We start from the raw sequence: 15,248 nt of genomic DNA, 5'->3' as shown, positions 1-15,248 counted from the left end.
TGTTTTTGTTTTGTTTTTTTTATATCATGTCGACCGTCAGGTGTGTGTGAGCATTGCTTACCTGGGGAGACATGGCACAAAGGTGGAGGCACTGCTTGGTGAACATCCAAGGGAAACCTTGGGTCCTGCCATTCAAGTTGATCACACTTTGATGCGAACCACCTACCAAGTAGTGTGGTAATCAATTTCACCCGTTTGGTAATTTTACCCCCTTTCAGCCAGTGGCCCCTTTCAGGCAGGATATTGCGCCCTCCCACGGTGTAAAAATGGTTCAGATGTGGTTAAAGGAAACAGACCAGAAAGTTTACGAAGCCTCTTAATTCATCAGTTCTCAGTCTGGTGTAGCATCTCTGCCATGTACTCAACAAATAAAGGAGTTCCTTTGCATGTAATGTATATTTTAAGTGCACTGCTGTAGTAATTATATGCAAGTGTTTGTAAAAATAGTAAGTGCAAGACTTCAAATTGCAGAAAATGTCTTCAGCAAACAAAACCTGAATCAGTATTATAGCAAAGCAAGGTTTCATTTGTAGTTGAGAATTTTGGTACCTAGCTCCAGAATGTATAAAAATAAACGGCACTGAATTTCACATACGACGTGATGTGGTTCACCATTTCAGTTGACCAGTGTTATCATTCTGGTGTCTAATGAGACCAGCAGATGTCACTGTTACCACACTGACAGGTAAGATCTGTATTATCTAATGATCAACACAGGAACCATTTTAACATTGTCAAAATCAGGTAAGGTTCACAGAACTTTATTGGTATGTTCATCAGACAAGGCAAAATTTCATGATGAGGTGTTGATACGGCACATTTTTTAAATAACTTGTGAATGACAAGAACTCGAGTTGAGGATAAATGAGGCAGAAGAGTACATTGAAATAGGTAAAGGAGCAGATTTAAGCTGTGGCCTGCTTCTGCTCTTGGTATTCAGCAATTCTGCTCTCCATCACGGGCCTGAAGTGTCTGATCAATCCCTGAGAAACACAGCGGGGAATCATGTGTTAATCTTGTGGCAATTAATAATTCTTTTATAATTAATACATTTTTGTTATGATCGTTTAGTTTTCCAGCCCGACACCTAGTAAAACTTCTAATTGTACTGGTTGACATCCAAATTATTCTGTGGTGATTTTGAAGGATGCCTTGATTGGGTGAGTTTTTTTCCTTTTCTCTCAAATCAAATTTGCCTGATAAGCACAGCCTTGCATTATAACTATTAAATCAAAATTCTTTGATATTTGCGATGCATAAAAGGGTATCTCAGCTGGACATTTCGTTTTGTTCAGATGCGTGTGCAGTGTGACGTGCTTGTGTTCACCTGCACAGGCCATGCAGCACCATCTCCCAGCGCACAGATGGTGTGTCCCTCAATCTGCTTACTCAGCTCCCAGATCATGTCTATCTCGGAGGGCCGTGCATCACCGCGCACAAAGCGCCACATCATATTGTTCATCCAGTCCACACCTACACACAGGAAGAGGTAAAAAAATGAATATGTTAAAGGAGTCCGACGGGTTCCCCCATTACTGACACCCAGTGTGTGGAACCGGCATTGTCCGACTCACTCAATTCATTCTTAAAATGCTGACCGTGTGTCTCTTTGAGAAAATAAATAAGAAATCACTTAAAAAGGCCTACATAAAGCCTGCCAAAGCGGTTACATCAGTATGAATAGATAAAGATAAATACAGACATTGGATGGGCCTACATATGACTTCAGTTCCTGACAAGATCTGGAACCCCTGATCTCCAGATGTGAGTTCATGCCCTATTTTTCCATTTGGAGTTGAGGGACCTGGATGGCTCTGTGGTAAAGTTTAAGTTCGACTGAGGAGTTCCAGCACCTTGTATGAACAAACCATTTAAGTCTTTGTTGCCAAAATATGGAAACAGAAAGTTAACACTTGCCTTCTCTGCAGGGCGTACACTGGCCGCAGCTCTCGTGCTTGTAAAACTCAATCAGGCGGGCAATCGCTCTGATAATGTCTGTCTGTAAAGGGGATACATTCAATGGTGTTATAAACGGGTTTACATTTTAAGGAAAGACATGAGGAGAGAAAAAAAAAAAAAAAAACACGTACAGATTTATCCATGACAATAAGGGCGGCCGTGCCGAGTCCAGTCTGGGCCTGGATGAGGCCGTCAAAGTCCATCAGCACTTCCTCGCACACGTTCTTCGGAATGAGGGGCGTTGAGGAGCCACCCGGGATCACGGCCAGCAGGTTGTCCCAACCCCCGCGCACGCCACCTACCAAACAGATGTTTGTGTAAATTAAAAACAACTCTACACTTACTTAAGAAATACTTATGTTAAGCTGTCTTAATCTTTTCATGACCTCTTTGGTGAAGGAAAACACAAACAATGATGAACAAGGTTTCTTTGATTTAACTTAAGTATTTTACCATTGTGTGAGAGGGAAAATGTTGTTATGGAATTGGAGCTGTATGTTATATGACTATTCAGGAAACACGTGGCTGTTGGGATGACCGACCTGCATGCCGCTCTATGAGGTCTTTCAGGGGGATGGACATCTCCTCCTCCACCGTGCAGGGGTTGTTAACATGCCCTGAGATGTTGAAGAGCTTTGTGCCGGAGTTCCTTTCCCTTCCAAAGCCCAGAAACCACAAACCTCCACGGCGACAGATGGTGGGCGCCACCGATACGGTTTCTACATTGGCCACGGTTGTTGGACACCCGAACACACCTTGAAGACATCAGCAAGAATGAGGTGGGCGCTTCAGAACTGCTTTAGCTTTAGTTTAACAGTGAAGGATCTGTCACAGTGACTAATGGGAGGAGAACATTTCAAACCAAGTGCTGATTTGATACATATTTCCAAATGTATTACTAACCGTGGCTTCCAGCCTTTCCGTGTATGAACACTCACCCACATCAGCAGGGAACGGGGGCTTGAGGCGGGGCTTCCCCTGCTTCCCCTCCAGAGACTCGATGAGGGCCGTCTCCTCCCCGCAGATGTAAGCTCCAGCTCCACGCATCACAAACACGTCAAAGTCGTAGCCAGAGCCACAGGCATCCCTTCCGATGAGCCCCGCCGCATAGGCTTCGTTGATAGCCACCTAAATAGATCATTTGAAAAATGTGACCGTTTTGAAATGTAAATTTAGCTGTTAAAATACCATCCTGTGGCACGGGTCTGTAGTCACCTGCAGGTTGGATGACTCATTGTAAAACTCTCCCCTGATGTAGATGTAGGCAGCGCGTGCTCCCATGGCTCTTCCAGCCACCAGGCAGCCCTCCACCAGCTTGTGCGGGTCGTTACGCATTATCTCCCGGTCCTTGCAAGTGCCGGGCTCTCCCTCGTCCGCGTTCACAACCAGATACTTTGGCCTATAATGAGGAATCGAATGTTGAGAAAACCAGGATGAACATGAGAGGACTGTTAAGGCCATTCATCAATTAAGCGAAAGGAGGACAGATCTGTCTTCCATAATTCCTAGATGCCTTTAAGGAGCTTGTTCGCTTGGCCGAATGGGCTGATCCGTACGGACTATAAGAACCAAAACTGGTTGGTTCTTATCCTGAGTGCAAATGAGACAAACCAGAACTGGAATAAAGTAACAGTCAGCATCAGAATGGTTTAACCTTAGCATTATTTTGTTCTTTTTATTTGCTGTTCTCCAGCAAGCAAAGCTTCCAATGGACAACTGACATTTTGTGCAGGTGCCCAGCTCCATAATACCATTTAGATCATGACCAATAAAACAAATTTCTCAAAATATCAGTGAATGTGATTCACTGATTGTTGTTTTGTTCACAGCCATCAATGGGCCCTTCCAGCCTTCCCTCACCTGCCATCACTGGGCTTGTTCATGAAGCTCCACTTCATTCCTGTCGGAAACCCAGCGCCGCCTCTCCCACGCAGGCCAGACACCTTGATCTCATTGAGGATCCAGTCGACTCCCTTAAGGAGGATCTCCTTTGTCTTGTACCAGTCCCCACGCTTCAGGGCCCCCTTCAACCTGGGGGAGTAGTTCATGAGCAGAGAGGAGAATTGATCGGACTTGACTGACACCGGTTCTTTTATTGTACTGCCATTCAGCTGGGTGAGAGATACTAAACTCCTCTTCATGAATGTCCTTAGTGGTTTCTGATTCATTTTCAGTTTGTAAAAAAGTTGCCTGTCACATGTCTGCAGTGATAACTGAAAACCTTGAAGAATGTTCATTTTATTTCTCCTTCAATTCCTTTATTTTCGTGCAAAGGGATACCTGATGGACATGCTCCATTTCAAACACGAGGCAGTTGTGAGGTTTCAGCCCGAGGTTTTAGCATTTAGCTGATGTTTAAACACGCTGGTATCATTCTCATTCATCAGCTGTGAAATTAAGTCACTCTTGAACCTTCTCTTCCACTGTCCAATGGTTCCTTCCTTTTTGAGTTTAATTTCACTGTTCCCTTTAAAGATAACCAACCCACAATTCAAACAATAACTAAAATTTTCTATTTGACTGCCGGGTCCATCAGTTCATTTCATATAGGCAGTAAATCATGTTTAAAGGACTTAAAAATAAACCAGCAGCATTACCTCCAGTCGTGACGCCCGTAGAGATTTGTGAAAATTCGATCCTCATCCGCCAGTGGCCCGTATGTTGTTTTCTTGGGAGGACTCTTAAAAAAACACAAAGACATTAGATGTTGAGCACTGTTGTTGTTTATTTTATTATTTCACATTTCACATGTGTAGCAATTACCTGCGCTGTGCTGTTGAGCCGTATGACCGTGGTCACTCCACCTTGACTGACAGCAGCAGGGGCGCGGGTCACCCCGCTCAATATGACTCGAGACAGGGACAGCATCCTTCCGGAGTTGCGTCGCTATCAGAGGAAGTTGAGAATGTTGATAAAAATGAATTAATTTCATTGACATGTAGTAATTAATTAATTTAATTCATTAACTAGCCCCTTCCCCCCAAAGGAATTACATTCTATAGCATAGCATGCAGGAAGATTTCTTAAAAAAAAAAAATCTATACAGAGGCATGCCGTTTTAAGACATTATCTCATTTCAGTGAGTCATCAAACTAAGGATGACTAATGAAAGATGAAAAGTGAATGTATTCTTTCATTAACTATTTAATTATCATTAATATTTATTTCAGTAGGTATTTCCTAAGGGGTCAGGAAAAAACTAAGTACGCAGTACTAGCAGACAACAGTTTGCAAAACATAACTAAAAAACATATCTTTTAAAGCTTCAAACAATATAATTTTGTTAACTGATAGGTCAATATTTGCAGATACGTCAATGCGTCAATATTGAATCCTGACTAAAGAGTGTAAATTACAATATTTCTAAAACAATCGCAATTATAATGTTGTTAATGATGTTCAGACACTATGCAACATCTACATTGTTTATATAAAATAAAACAGAGGAGACGCTTACACAAGGGGGTAAATGAGTTACCCTTTCATAACAACACAAGGACACAGAAACAACAAACAACGTGCCTCAATTTCTATGGGCCTCAAATAAAACCTGCAGGAACACATCCTTTTAGTTTGTTTAAATCAGCTTGTCATTTAGCGACCTAATAAACGTCAATCAGTGCTCGTCATAATGCTTTCCTGTTCCTGAAAACTGGCTACGCTTACAACATTTATATAATCGCGTCATCGAGACACTTATAAAACATTTCATTTAAACAGCTTAACAGCTTTTCTGCCCATCAAGCAGCATTAAAAATGAAGGAGGCGAACAGTGATTCGGTTGAACACTTGAATTCAGCCTATATAGATAAATCGCTACTTTTAACCTGTTTATATTTATGCAAACCTTGTCACGCTGGAAATTGATGTAAGATTATACATTCGATTTTAACATACAAACATACTCACAAGACATACTAAAAGGCATTGATCCCCGCGCGAATATTTATTAATTTTCTTTAAGATTATGTTGTGATGACCCAAGCCGTGTTCACGTAATTCAATGCTAAGCTACAATTCTAGCTAGCGTTAACCTTGCAATGTCAATATATAGACATTAATTTTGAACGGTTCACACGAATGTGTACGTAGCAAATAACAACTTACTTAGTAACCAGTATCAGCTGTGATTTAACGGCGATAAAACGGGTAGAGACGTCATGCAGTTACAAAGACGGTGATATTTTCTTACCTCCTCTTCGACCGGAGTTTATGAAACCTGGTTTTACCGGAAGTGTTGTTCGTCGTGACCCGGATGTAGTCAGCGCGTGAGAAGACTTGGGTTGCACAACTGCAATTCACACTTGTGTTGCACAACCACTACTCACATTTGACTGTGTTTACCTCTCCACGAAAACTACTTTTCCGCGACAATATCATATTATATACAGGGAAATAAGTTTAAAAAATATTTGAAACGATTATTCATTATTGTCATTAATATTATCCACATTGGTGGTAGGAGCTGCCCTTGTAACTACACTTATTGACAGATTTTAACCTGGCTGCAGAAAGAAAAAAGGAGTTTATCATTATATTACAATCTGATTCAATTACTCTATCATTTATTTCTTTATTGCAGCCAGAAATCTTACTGAAATTGCTAAATGGTATCCGCTTATTTACATTTTCACCATCTTGTGGTTTCAACATGCTTTACGCTGGATTCATTCACACACTGCAAGGATGCTTCGGCATGCAAACAGCAGGAGCCTTGGATTTAAACCGCCAACCTTTCAACTAGAGAGACGCTGTCAAAGCCAACCCCAGAAAATGTGGGTTCATGAAAAGATTGTTACCACATCTATGACTACCAATGACAACTATAATAAATGGGTTACGTTTATGACAACAATTTGTGTGTGTGTCATATTCTTCTAACCAGGTCTAATAACACATTATCCAAGTCATTTGTCTTTGCAAAAATACATGTTTTATTTTTTAAAATTTCTGTTTCTGGGGTAAAAATATTCATATTTACATGACATCATCAGTATCAGGAGTGATTGTCAAAACATTTGAATGATAAAGTAGGGCATAAACAAAATCAAACAAATCTGTGTAGTAGATTAACATTCTCTGACAATAATACATTAATGTGAGTGTCTCAAATGTACCCAGACAAAAGATTATGTAAATACAGATTCAAGTCGATCTGAAAACAGAAAAAAACCCAAAATTTTTACGGCAGCACATGCACAATGAGGACAACTTACTATTACATGTACGGATTTTACAATATGTATAACTGAGGACAGAAAAATAAATACAATCAAGGATCCCTATCAGGTTGTGCATCTATTAGTGCGAAAATCAACAGCCAACAGTGAAATATACATATCTGATGTCATTGTTACATAGTCAAGTTTTGTCAGAAAATGGTTAAATTCCCCTGCATTTCCTGTAGATACTGAGGAGGTCAATCGGATGGCGGCGGCGGCTGATAACTGGGTCTCCTCGCCACGCGGCCCAGTCGGTCCACAGCGACGCTCTCGAAGGCCCTCCTCATCAGTGGGTGCTCCTCCAGGACCTCATTGAAACTGTCCACGCTCAGGGAGTAAAGGCGGCAGTAGGTGTCCGCCAGCACGCTGGCGGTGCGTCGTCCTTGGGTCAGTAGACAGATTTCTGGGGGGGAGGGGGAAGCCGGGGCAAACGGAAACACATGTTAAAAGTCTGCTTTTACGAAAATAAGTGCCTTCCTGCAACTACCCGCACATATCAACACCGCTTCTTAAAACAGTATGGAAAAAAGGAATTTTGATGCATTACTGTGGTGTATATCTGTTACTCACACTGCATTTTCCCCTTTGTGGAATGCTTAAAGGCACATTCTATTCTAAAATAAATCTGATAAATAATCATAATAACCTGCTTGATTAATAGTGGTGATAACAAAATTGTATATAAAGTCATCTTAATATTGAGCCCTCATAATCAACATACAGAGATTAAAAAAGAAAAATGAGTATTCTTAGCAAAATATAGGTTATTGTTTTTTGAAATTAATATTTTGTTTTATCATTAATTTGAACTGATTTCGATTCACTGTCGCGGATTCAGTTTTCATGCATTGATCACCATCCATTCGGTTACCGCCACATTGTGAAACCAAATGGGGACAGTTAGGACTTCATTTTTGAGCAACTTTACCCCCAAAATACGCTCCGTCACTGAGCCAAATCTCCTTGCTGCCCCGTGGTTGGACCACGACGGTCCCGTGCTGGATGAAGTACATCTTGCGACCCAGAGTCCCCTCCCTTATAATCAAATCTCCCGGCTGGAACACTTCGAATCGCAGCTTGGTCAGGATCACCGTCACGAAGTGCGGGTCGGTGTTGGCGAAGAGCGGCATGTTGGCGACAAGACCCCGGCAGTTATAACTCACAATCTCCTGCAAGGAGGAAGAAAGAGGGCGAACGCAGTTATTTTTCAGTGACAATGCAAATCACCATATCACTTTTTGCATGATAAAAAATTTCAACAGACACTTCAATCAATGTTTGTCTAGTGAAAACTAATTCATTTGGCAGCATCACTGCTTATTTTCACTTTTTCCATCCGCTGACATGAGAAATATGGAGATTTCTTATGAAAAACACACCTCTTTCAGCGGGTCACTCAGCTCCCCGAAGATGCTGTCTTCGTCAAACATCTTGCCCTGGAATCGCTGCTCATAATAATCATGGATCCTCTGCCTGACGTCGGCCGGCAGTTTATGGAAGGACATGTACTGTTCCACTTGCTTGTACTGAAACCGACAGGGCAGACAGAAAACATGAACGTTTGACCTTCAGTGGATTCTCCAAATGATTCCACATTCGGTCACATTGTCAAAACATGTGCAGAAACACACAATTCCCCTTAGCCTGATAATTACGCATTCATCGTATTTGCATGGGAGACCCTCCCCCCCCCTCCCCCCCTTCCCATTTTAAGTGGATTACAAAACTAATTTGTAATGGGTATTAGCAAACTGTGATCCGAAACAAAGGTGCCGCCATTTGTTTATCATCCGTTCTGCTTTAGCCCGTGAAAATCCCCCCATTGTGCGTCACAGTTGGGCCAGAAAATCCATTAGATAATATACGCATTCTCTACGCATTTTGGGCAGCGTCTATGGGTAACTGTGCGCAAAAGTACAAAAAAAAACATAATCTAAATTGAATATGACGTTAAACCTAATGACATCCGTAGCACCAATGGTTACCTTCTCCTGATACTGTCGATGCGAGGCGTCCAAGGACTGGACCAGGTTGGTGGCGTGCCCGAGGAACATGGCGTAGCAGGTGGCGCCCACGACCATGCTGACCATAGTGAGCCAAACGTCGCTCATTCCCTCCGGAGGATGGGCGCCGTATCCTATGCACAGCATGTGACTCATGGCCATGAAGAGGGCGTAGGAGTACTGTATGTGCCATGTAGTATTCTGACAGACACAGGCAAAAACAAAAGGCAAAAGCTTAGTAGGTTACCATGCATATGCAATGGTAACAGACAATGGTGTGCATTATTTCCTGCTGATTCATAAATCACAGGTCTTATAAAAGAAGTGGACCAAGAAGAGAATCCAACGCTAAAGTGTCTTCAACCTGCATTCCAGAAAACTGGTCGACAGGGAAGCAGCTTAGAAATAGGCAAGAACGCAAAAAGTGTAGCGGTAAAATCTTTTTTTTTCCTGATGAGCAGCTTGGGTCGTCCATCGACGCGGCACAGTAGTTACGCTCTTAATTGTAATGAATCAAAACAAGAGTCGTCTGCGACAAAGCCACCTTTAAAAGTATTTATATAGTACCGATATTTGAGGATTCACACACGGCCGAAGAAATATTTCAGCGATTATTCTCCAAGGTTTGATATTTTTACGCTGAACTCACCACCATGTTGTTCTTGGACACCCAGCAGTCGGCAGGAAAGTCCTGCAGCATGGGCACCATGAAGGTCATGCAGCCGTCCCAGTGGCACAGCAGCAGCATCATGCCGATCAGGTTGACGATCCGCACCACCGCGCTGGCCAGATCGTAAGTCATGTGGAAAATCTGGCGAGGAAAGAGAATTGAGTTTTTATTTTTTCTTTTGCAACTTTTCAACGTTTGTCATCCCGCGCGTCCTCAATTCGTTACCTCCTCCCACTGGTGGATGTAGCGGATGAGGCGAGACAGCCGCAAGAGGCGCAGCAAACTGAGAATCTTGGTGAAGCGCACGATGCGGAGTGCGCGGGCCGTGCGATACACGTCCGGCGAATCGTGCCTCGCCTCGAAGTCGACGATGAGAAAGATGTAGTCGACGGGGATGGACGAGATGAAGTCCACCACGAACCAGGAGCGGAGGTAATGCATGCGGATCTGTTTGGGGTCGAGGATAATGTGGCTGTCCTCGCCCAGGATTCCTGTGCGGAAGTTCAAAATCAGGTCCATGAGGAAGAGAGTGTCAGAGAGGACGTTAAAGATGATCCACGGCATGGTGTTCTGGTCCTCAAAGAAGGTGATCCCCCAGGGCAAAATAACCAGATTACTCATCATCAACAGCAGCATCAAAATATCCCAGTAAAACCTGGAGAGAACAGGAAGAGGCTTCAAAGTGGTGTCCGTGTTGTCTGTCGCGGCGTCTTCGGCGTAACGCGAAACCTCGAATTTCTATAATTCAAATTCAGCGTCCAGAATCTTGTGTTACTCACTGAATAGAAACAAAGCGAAGGAGATCAAGTGCACATTAAAAATTTACTTTTTCTCTCCTTATCAATAAAATGTCTTGGGTCGAGTTCACCGCTCTGCAGGATGGCGGGGCGGGAGACGGCGAGGTTGTCGCCTCTCATTTCCGGCAACCTCGCTAAGTTCCTGCAGATCGGGCGATCGCGGCTCATCGAAATTAAATACGGAGATATAACTCCTCTTCGGTTTTATATGCGAGAGCTGAATGAATGCTGCCGAAATCAAACCTGGAATCCAGAGCGACGGTTATAAAACAATGCGTCGGGGCACAAAACATGCTATTACATCACACAAACAGGCAGGAAAGAAGTTACATTTCAGGGAGATATCATGGAAGAGATTATCTTATTCTTGACAAATAAACTTGAATTACCCCGCTGGCAGATTTACGGAGAAGAGTGGGTGTTTGTGCTCGTAACAACCGCCTGTTGGGGGTGATTGAAAATGTTATGTAAAGCACAATAAAGATTTGCGCCGCGCACCGGGATTCGGGAATCTTTGCGGAGAAACGACGGGGTCGACGTTAATGGTGGTCAATGTTGGGAATAAATCATAATCTCGGTTCAGACGACTCGATGTGGACGTGAGGTAGGACGCAGCTGCATAACGTAAATAGCCCGAGAAGCTTAGCGTAAAGAGGAACAGCTGTCTCCGTGTCCGCGGGCCGCCAAGATTACGTGAGGCCGGTTGAAAGGACGAACTTAAACAGGGGCGGCGTTGCCACGGGAACACTCTTTTCACCCCATCGTACCTGTTTTCAGGTGAACCGATACGGCCTTCCGAGCGACCCGAAACCCGTCGGACGATTAGAAGGGTTGGGACGCGGGTCAAGTGATGTCACGGAGGACGACGTGACCCGATTCTGAGCGACCCGTCCTCCGGCAACAGCTTCGTGTCAGAGGAGGAACCCCGTCTGGTTAAAAATGCAAGATGTTCGCCGGACGAGGCCCACTCCTTGGAGCGAGACGTCGGGGCCCAGATGTCCGCGATGCGCTCATGTCGTGTCATTTCAAGTCACATTTTCCAGTGTCTCCAGTGGCTCCGCGCACTCCGCAGGTAGACGGTCTGGAGTTTCCTTGCAGATTGTTTTCGCTAAGTGTCAATCACACCGCCTCTATCGCCCGCTCTCGGCCTCTCTTTCATTACGGCGGGCAGCACAGAAACAGAATATGAACGAGACTATTTTGGATTACAGTCGCCGGCGGTAATGTGAGCCCTGTGAGAAAATGAGCTTCTCGGGGCCGGGACGCAGCGGGCGATAAATTACTTTGTCATCCTGGTTGGCCGTTATCCCTCGTCAATCTCTTGTGTCCGTGTCCCGTGTGTTTACACTCTAGTTAACATGACTACTTATCATGTTGCGACAGATAGTGATTGCCTGCTGCTCATATCTACCAGACAGCACCGGACTCAGAGACGTGGAAGTGTGTGAGTCGTGGTTCGGTTCAACCGAAACCTCCGTGAGGTGGTATCTATGACGACGAAAACACTGGCGACTATTATTTTCATCCATGAGGCGCGGATTGTTTTCTCAGCCCGTTCGGGTCGGCGATATTAACCTGGAACCGTCATCTGTCAATCACGAGGTTCACATGTGGAGACATCCAACCATAAACGCCTTCTCATTCAAACCTGACTTTTTTTTTTTTTTTTTTTTTTTTTTTAGGAGGAAGACGGCGAACCCAGTTGATTTCAACAGTTTTGAAAAAGAGTAAGAGCGGAAAAGACAAAGTCGGCGTTCGTTTACCGTCCACCTTTCAGCGAAAACATGAAATGAAAGGATTCCTTATGGAAATATCTTGAGGTGAAAAACAAACGCGTACGAGAGAAGACTAATAAAATCAATAAACCCATAATAAATACAGAAAAAAAATAAATAAATGACAAAATTCTATGAAAAGTGACATTCAACAGTTTGAAAAACAGTGACAAAAATAGGGGTTAAAATGAAAATGGAGAAATGCCAGTGCATTTTGGAAAATGAAACAGGAGGAAAATACAAGGTGAAAGTAGAAACGCACAGTATTACACATTAAATTCCCTTTTTTCAAAAAAAAAAATGTTGACAGCAGAGGAGAAAGTATTTCACGAACGGCACGCTAATATGTTTAATAACCACTCTTCTCCTTTCAATCTTGCTTGTTATCATCTAATATTTTCTCAAATGTTATTTCTATATAGATATCCACCGATATGTTTACTGTTGTTTCCTGTACATAAAATACGTAACAAAATATATTTCTCTTTCATTTTTTTTTTTTTTTTCAAACTTGTGTGTGGATGTGTGTTAGACCTGCTCAAATGAACTCGCCTGCTCACACCTATCTGTTTGCAAAAAAAAACCCCAAAAAACAAAAAAACAAACAGGGAAAGCTAAGCCGCTGGAAAAACAAATGCGCTGTTCGAACTCATCCATTTTAAAGGGAAGTCGGAGCATAAGGTTCAAGGCGAGCGGGGCCTTCAGTAATTCCACTCACAGCTGTCTGCGTATTATTACATAATAAAGCAAGATTGATTCTTACAGGCAATAATTCCTCTGCGTGGGTTTATCCCCTCTGTGTCTGGCGTAGGCCGGATGTTAAAAAACTGTTTACATTTGACAAAGGCTATTATTAGCGACCGCACAGGCAGGCTCTGAAACCCTTCCCCGTGAACGCGATCGGGATTTGCCGAATAACTGGAAAAAACGAGGCGAAACCGGAGACGGGAAGGGAAGGGTGGAGGGTGGGATTCGATGTTTTTCCAGGTGAAACGTATTGCACGATTTAACCTGCCAGGACGGATCCGGTTAGTCCCTCCTCATAGCCAAGGGGGAACCGTATCATTAATCCAGATGATCTCGTCCTATATACTGTATCACTAATCAAATCCTTTCATCGCCTTATCATCGCGCTATAAACGGTGACATCATTGTCTGCACGCAGGTCTGTCCTTGGAGAATCTGGATCTGGAGAGCCGCGGGATAAACGCGACGCTTTCAAGGGACGGTTTGACCCTTTCCGGGAATCGGGTGAACCCGGAACCCGACCTGGCGGTTACCTGAAGTCACTGTAAGGGTGGATGATCCACACGCCAAAGGACTTGACTCTGGCTTGTTCTGCGGCGACACCCTTGTGACTGCCGAACATTCGCAGAGAGAACTTGTTGACCCCCGGCTGCAGCATGGAGCCGAACTGCTTCTGGAAGTAGGTGGACTGGTCCAGCTGGGTGTCGCTGCCGACCGCGTCTTCCTCGCCGTTGCTGTCCAGCAGGCCGTCCGGGTCGGCCGTGTAGTCGTCGTTGTGGGTCTTGACCAGGGAGAAGAGGGTTTTGTTGACGTCGCTCCTCTTGTCGGTCTTCGGGGACGGGGTGCCGGGCGGGCTGGTCCTCTGCGAGCCGCTTCTCCACCTGGAGAAGCGTAGGCTGCTCCAGCTGCGGTACCTGCGCGTCTCCGGCTTGAGGGCCGGGCTCTCCTGCCGGTCCCCCGTGCTCCTGGACGGGCTGGTCATTCTCATGCTTTGCATCTTCACTTTTAGCGCGGTTATCTCGATCGACCCGTTTGGCTGGCTGAGGAAGTTAGAAGCTGCTGAATTTCACTTTTGCGTTAAAAAAAAAAATTAAAAAAGTCAAATGTTAACAGAATTCAAATTCTCCTAGGACAGTTTTAAGTGGTGAAACAGACTAAAAGGGCCCTTCAAAACTAAATAGTTCTTTTAAAATCCATTAAGAAAAAAAAAAAAAAGACTACTTTCCTGTGAGGCTTGCAGCTTGGATGCGAGGACGACCATTCCAGATTGCTACGTCGGACCAGGACGGGACGGACGCAAATTGCCAGGCTGGACTCTGCAGCCTTCAATAATCGGCTTGTTGGAATAACTGCGTCCACTCACCTCTCTCATCCTCCTCTTCCTCCTCCTCCTCCTCCTCCTCCTCCTCTTCCCGTCGCCCTCCCTCCGCTCTCAGCTGACACTGGTACCGGGGCGGGCTGACGCGGCTGCAGGTCAAATTGCGCAGACGAGCCCGGGGATGTCCAAGTCAGCCGTGCAGACGCTGCCTCGGCCGCTCATCCGAGTTAAAGAGATTTGAAAAAAAAATAAAATAATGCAAACTGCGTGAAATGCATGCATGCAGTCGGGAAAAAAAAATGAAACCACTGCAGGAACGGAGCAGCGCGTTTATTTTAATTTCTCATGATAAAAGGCAGTAATAGAAATTCAAATTTAATGACAATTGGATCTGGATCGTTTTGTTTTTTTTATTTTTTTTTTATTTTGGAGTACAGGCCGAAATAGCGATACAGGAGCTGTGAACAGTTTCTTTGCTTTCCGGGAAACCCGAGAAAGATGGGTATCTTGTGATTTTACGTTTTCACCACAAGAAAGCGCTACGTTGCGGTCGCTTCGTTCACCTGCTTGGTTCGACATTTTTTAGACGCTTAATACTTACCCTCTTGTGTTTTGTGACAAAATAGATTTGAAGGCATCTGCAAAATACATATAAGGTGTTGTACATCGTTTTTAAATAACATGGGAATGCAATGTTTTCTCGCTGAAATACAAAAGAAAACAACAACAACAAACCGGACACATAATGAAGTTCCAT

General features: G+C 44.0%; 2 protein-coding genes across 3 annotated transcripts; both read right to left on the bottom strand.

The window, feature by feature from the left end:
- Positions 1 to 723: 723 nt before the first annotated feature.
- ndufv1 (NADH:ubiquinone oxidoreductase core subunit V1) lies at positions 724 to 6,220 on the bottom strand. 2 transcript variants are annotated; one of them, XM_086178277.1, is made up of 11 exons: positions 6,152 to 6,220; positions 4,723 to 4,845; positions 4,557 to 4,639; positions 3,820 to 3,990; positions 3,175 to 3,358; positions 2,898 to 3,087; positions 2,502 to 2,714; positions 2,091 to 2,257; positions 1,918 to 1,999; positions 1,328 to 1,473; positions 724 to 983 (listed from the first exon to the last, which is right to left on the bottom strand). In XM_086178277.1, the coding sequence occupies exons 2-11, from the start codon at positions 4,825 to 4,827 to the stop codon at positions 906 to 908; spliced, it is 1,419 nt and encodes a 472-aa protein (XP_086034403.1). In that variant the 5' UTR covers positions 4,828 to 4,845; positions 6,152 to 6,220; the 3' UTR covers positions 724 to 905. The 2 variants fall into 2 exon arrangements, with proteins under 2 accessions (XP_086034403.1, XP_086034404.1); XM_086178278.1 differs by having other exon boundaries at positions 6,067 to 6,199.
- A 649-nt stretch (positions 6,221 to 6,869) lies between these two features.
- hcn3 (hyperpolarization activated cyclic nucleotide-gated potassium channel 3) lies at positions 6,870 to 14,314 on the bottom strand. Its single transcript, XM_086178276.1, has 7 exons — positions 13,707 to 14,314; positions 10,080 to 10,509; positions 9,834 to 9,995; positions 9,167 to 9,385; positions 8,561 to 8,707; positions 8,110 to 8,350; positions 6,870 to 7,584 (listed from the first exon to the last, which is right to left on the bottom strand). Exons 1-7 carry the CDS (start codon positions 14,168 to 14,170, stop codon positions 7,379 to 7,381), a joined length of 1,869 nt encoding a protein of 622 aa, XP_086034402.1. The 5' UTR covers positions 14,171 to 14,314; the 3' UTR covers positions 6,870 to 7,378.
- Between the last annotated feature and the right edge of the window lie 934 nt (positions 14,315 to 15,248).

The sequence above is a fragment of the Fistularia commersonii genome, chromosome 30, assembly GCF_037954325.1.
Source record: "Fistularia commersonii isolate RoL2024-O1a breed Wild chromosome 30, RoL_Fcom_v1.0, whole genome shotgun sequence".
NCBI classification, from domain to species: Eukaryota; Metazoa; Chordata; class Actinopteri; order Syngnathiformes; family Fistulariidae; genus Fistularia; species Fistularia commersonii.
Note: the sequence above shows the minus strand (reverse complement) of the source record. Positions and strands in the feature narration are given on the sequence as shown.

Excerpts from the sequence above, each read along its gene's own strand:
- ndufv1 (XM_086178277.1), bottom strand. The coding sequence starts at position 4,827 with ATGCTGTCCCTGTCTCGAGTCATATTGAGCGGGGTGACCCGCGCCCCT. Across the intron at positions 3,088-3,174 it reads ATGAGTCATCCAACCTGCAG|GTGGCTATCAACGAAGCCTA; the intron begins GTGACTACAGAC and ends TGATCTATTTAG. Across the intron at positions 2,258-2,501 it reads CCTCATAGAGCGGCATGCAG|GTGGCGTGCGCGGGGGTTGG; the intron begins GTCGGTCATCCC and ends TCTGTTTGGTAG.
- hcn3 (XM_086178276.1), bottom strand. The coding sequence starts at position 14,170 with ATGCAAAGCATGAGAATGACCAGCCCGTCCAGGAGCACGGGGGACCGG. Across the intron at positions 9,386-9,833 it reads TGTCCAAGAACAACATGGTG|AATACTACATGGCACATACA; the intron begins GTGAGTTCAGCG and ends TGTGTCTGTCAG. Across the intron at positions 7,585-8,109 it reads TGACGGAGCGTATTTTGGGG|AAATCTGTCTACTGACCCAA; the intron begins GTAAAGTTGCTC and ends CCTCCCCCCCAG.